Genomic DNA, 4,763 nt, shown 5'->3' on the forward strand with positions numbered 1-4,763 from the left:
ATCTGTATTCAGGTGATTACACACTAATGAAAACATAGCTATGAATATTATATTCCATTTCTGCCAATAGATCCTCCTAAATCTTACACATTGGGATGTAAGTGTAAACCAGTATTTAAATAAATATCCACATTGCATTTAAAATAACAAGTTATATATAAATATATATAAATAAAGCCAAGCTAGAGTAGATTAAAGTGTATATAGAAGTGGAGGTTGAGTGGCAGACATTACCTGACGTTCTGGGTAGGGTTCCACCTTTCAGAGGGTAGCTCGCCGCTCTGAGGGTCATCAACAGGAGGGTGCAGGATGGAGATGCACACATCTCCGTTCTGGAAAGAGAACAAAATACAGTGTATAACATGTGTCACAGAGACATAAAGATTAACTATATAAATGGTAACTGAAATTAAATTTGCCTGATAATGGCAACAAAAGTTGTGTGAAGACATTAACAAACACAAAATGTTTTACCTCGTAGATGTTGGGGTGCCACATCTTGGTGAGGAAGCGGAAGGTTGGCGGGGAGTACGGGTAGTCCACTGGGAACTTGATGTGAGCCTGGGAGAACAAACAGAGGTTGACAGTTAACACGTTTTACAGACAGCCAAGCTTGACTTCCGTTACGTCCTTTGGGCCTTTGGGTCTAAGCTTGAGGATGGAGTGACATCAGGGAGATGTGAGTTGATGTTTTGGAGATCGGTGTAGCACATGAAAATACAGAATGGGAAAAAATACACTTTATATATCTAAATAAACAAAATACATTTAAGTTTGTAATCTTTGCAAGACTTCCTTTCTGTAGTGAGGCAAATTAAATTCCCCCTTCACACTTCCTTTAACAAACTGAATTGAAACGTTTTTGCAGGTGTCTCCAAGTTGCTGGTCACTTCATTTTATGATTCAGGAACCAGAAAGGTTAAGAACAGCTGATTTAAGATAGGCCTTTGATACGGATTCATTTGATATGTCCAGACTGGAGTTGGATTTTGTTTGCTATTCAAATCAAACTGTAATCTTGCATATAAAAATAAAATAAGCTGTCTCTTGTCTCTCGTCTAGCTTCACAAGATGACTGACAACCCGTCTCCAACCACAAAGTAGCTTCCTGTACCCATTCATTTGAAGTTGAAAAATATATCACAAATTCAGCCATGAGACAGTCTCACCATGGAGCAGTTGCCATCTATGTTATCAGTAATTCTAAATGTATTTTAATGTAGCTAGACATTAGATGACATAACAGTGGGTGTGTTCTGGTTCGGTGTTTTCTTTCTAAAGTAATATGCAATTATCTAGATGAAAGGCTCGTAGGTTTGGGTGTGTGACACACCACCCCAGCTCTCACTGAACTGCTGCCACTCAGATAGGACTATCATTACTACACAACCAGTCACTACACGAGTGCAGCCTTGGGACATTAAACACACAGATACCATGTTCTATCAGTTACCATACTGACGTATAGACACATACAAAACCATCCTGTCCCTGTTCCAAATGCATGACTATGCATGATATGTTCTTTAACCCGCTGTGCCACAGGAGCCAAGAAGGGTTCAGCAGCAGCAACAGAGTTACACTGGTCAATCTCCTTCCACTAATCTTTCATTAAATAAAGGTCAGTTGCTCCTGCACCAAATTATAGTACTATTTGCCTCAGAGCAAGAAGGTTGCATTAGAAAGTGTCTGCAGGCTCTATGTTACATGTCTCTTTTAAAGATATGCAGGTTAGCTAAATTTGAAACTCCAGCTTTTGGCAGCTATTGCACATCTGTCTATCTTGAAAGAAGGATCTCTCCTCTGTTGCTCTGAGGTCTGTCCCATTTTTTCCCCATGTTTTTGTGTGAAGTTTTTCCCATATCTGACTGCAGAGTCTAACGATAGAGATTGTAAAATGATATGTTGTAAAAACCCTCTGGAACAAACTTGTGATTCAAGGCTATATAAATAAAATTGATATGAGTTGACAATAGATAACACAAGGATGTCGCTGTAAAGGCAAACCATAACTTAATCATCGACGGTCAGCTACAAAAGTAGAATACAGCAACGCCTGCTGTGTATTATTTTGGCATTCCTGGATGGCTACAGCGACATCTGCATTGCCCCAACTTGAATGCAGGCTCTCACCGTCCCGCATTTTCTAGATGTTTCACTGAATAAGTAACATGAAAGAAAGGAAGATGAGGCTTATCATGCCCTTCTCTCTTACTCCTTTCTCTGTACTGAGGTGCCATTTATATCGGTCTCACAGCTAAAAATAGCCATCTGAAGCACTACCCATCATACAGCGAGGGGGGAGAGGGCTGGACAAGGAGAACGGAGAGACAGGGGAGAAAGACTACAAATTAGAGAAATATAAATGGCTGCCCCGAAACACATTAAAACTGAAAAATTCCGTGAGCAGGTAGAGGTGAGCAGGGTCATTGCATCGTTATAACGAGACTGTACTTGGTCCGACACACTGGGTTCAATCACAGTTTTCCAAGTTGCAGCAATCTCCTTCCTATGTATCCTACTTAAGAAGAAAACTGCATTATGTACTATTGTGAATTCAGAACTCCCTGCACTTTGGGTATAAAGAGTTGTGTCCCACCTTGAAGTAGCCCCCCTCGTACAGGGTGTTTGGGGGTCCGAAGATGGCCACTTCCCAGTTGTAGAGGTCAGACTCCTCCACCAGAGTGATGCGGAAGCCCTCCACCGGCTGCTCCTGCAGAGACTTCAGCTCCATCATCAGGGCCTTCTGGGAACTAGGGGTCGCCTGGTGGGCCATGTTAATCCCACTTCTGACACCAGTGGCTGCAGATCAGCGAAAGGTAAGGGGTTAAAGTAGAGTGGAAAAGAAAAATGATGGGCTTAATGATACTGCCAGGACTTTAAAAGTTCGATATTTCACATGTCATGCTTACTGTTGACTCTGCAGCAAACACCTTCAGTCTGTTCCCCCTGCTTGTATTGACACTAGTCTTTCTAGAACAACACGCTGGGACAAAAGAAACAGCTAACCTGAATAGATAAACAGTGCTGCTGGTAAACTGACCGCCACATGAAGAATTCAAACACAAACAGGATATGTGGCCTGCCAAGCTAGCTTAGGTCAGTGGTTCAGTTCGCAGGCCCTTTATGGGGAAAAAGCAAAGTTAAGAAAAAGTGTTTACCTCTCTCCTTGCACTGTAATATGTACTCGTCTCGTTACAGCTGAAAACTGCACGGTAAACTCATTGGTTGTCCATGCTAGCCTGGCTATGTCTTGACAAGCAGACAGTGACAGGAGCAGTGGATTCCCTGCTAAAGCCTATGGCTGCTCCTCGTGTTGTGTTTCCGAAATTCTTTGTGTGCCAGTGTTGACAGTTGACATGGAGCTAGTATGAGTGTAAGTCACGGTCTCCTGTGGATCATTGTCGGGCTCAGAAGAGGAGACTCGTCCTCTCTGGCATCTCTCCGTGCTGCTGGTTCGGTTCGGACTGGCGCTCAGCTGATCCCTGCTTGTTTATGTTTGTTTATCTGCTCTCTGGCAGTCTCAACTTCTCCACACGTCAGCTAAACCCCTACCGAGCAACTTGGTTCAAAAGCAGCAGCTCTCCTGTTCTGTGCCGTCCCCTCCGGCTCAGTGGCAGTGGAAGTGGCTAACAGATTCGAGCCTACGTCGCCAAAAGGACAGTACGTGAAAGGTTTACACTCGCGAATAACAGTGAATTTCATCGATTTTTTTATTTTCCTCCCATCGGTGCTTCCGGCTATCATTGCGCGTGTCTGCAGAACGTAACGCACGTACGGCTCCGAACGTGACGTGCGCGCACTCGATTCTGTGCAACAAATTAAACAAAAATAAACAATAGTTAAGACATTCACAAATGTTATATTGCATATATATATTATGTGTGTTAGAGGTTGCTACCATTACACGTAACCATATCAAATGACTAAATAAAACGATTACGTTTATATGTTTCCATTAGCAACACTTTACTGATCAGCTAAATGGTGGAACAGCCCAATGACAGCTTTCATTTCATATTTCTTCTCATTTAATTTGGGCTTATTTGTGAAGTTTGTAAAATATCTGCTGTTTGACTTCAGAGATCAGATTTATTGCCAAGTTTTTACATACAAGGATTCTGTCTTTGTGAAGAGTAATAGTGAGAGGGAAATGAAAAGATAACAAGCAAGAACATCAACACAAAATTAAAAATTAACAATGGAATTAAAAGATATTATGAAAAGTGCTGTATATTTTAAAATGAAAGAACTGTAAAGTTTTGTGCAGGAATGTGCAAGTTCACAGTGATGTCAAAGAGATGTCCTATTCTTTTGTAAAGATGCCTAAATAAATTCATTTTACATCAGATACTTCATGTAGTCCTATATTTTTTATATTTTACAATTGTGTGGATTTAAAAAAAATAAACTAAGTAATGTAGACAAGTGTTATAATGATATTTGTGCTAATTCATGCAGCGGTTCAACACTTGTGTGTGACATATGCTGCTATCACCCCAGTTTATCAGTTTGGACAAAAATGTGTTGCTCCTCTGCATAGATTAGTAATTAGTAATCCCATGTTGCATTATCTTTATAGCCTAATTGACTACACCATTTAGTGTCTGTCACTGCTGTCATTTCGACATAAATAAAGGTATTTAGATAGTTTGACAGTTGGTATTTTAAATTTGACCACTATAAAACTCTCTTAATTTGAATGAATGAGATAATGAGGTCTAGTTTTATTTTATTTATTTGGCTATTTATTCTACTTTATT

At 40.6% G+C, this 4,763-nt stretch overlaps 1 protein-coding gene across 5 annotated transcripts in view; it reads right to left on the bottom strand.

Moving 5' to 3' along the window:
* Positions 1-3,775, bottom strand: part of ube2r2 (ubiquitin-conjugating enzyme E2R 2) — an 8,350-nt gene extending 4,575 nt beyond the window's left edge. For 2 of the 5 annotated variants that reach the window (XR_004796729.1, XM_035661569.1), the window contains exons 1-4: positions 3,162-3,775; positions 2,600-2,802; positions 475-561; positions 235-332 (exon numbers count right to left, since the gene is read on the bottom strand). Coding sequence is in view for 4 of the 5 variants with exons in the window: in XM_035661569.1 (XP_035517462.1) it covers positions 235-332; positions 475-561; positions 2,600-2,776 (362 nt within the window). In the remaining variant the exon portion in view is untranslated. Of the gene's footprint in view, positions 1-234; positions 333-474; positions 562-2,599; positions 2,803-2,912; positions 3,010-3,161 lie in introns of all 5 variants that reach the window. The other 3 variants (XM_035661571.1, XM_035661572.1, XM_035661573.1) reach the window with 3 other exon arrangements.
* Positions 3,776-4,763: the final 988 nt, after the last annotated feature.

Source organism: Morone saxatilis, unplaced genomic scaffold (genome assembly GCF_004916995.1).
Source record: "Morone saxatilis isolate NCDOM2014 unplaced genomic scaffold, NCSU_SB_2.0 Contig18, whole genome shotgun sequence".
Classification (NCBI taxonomy): Eukaryota; Metazoa; Chordata; class Actinopteri; family Moronidae; genus Morone; species Morone saxatilis.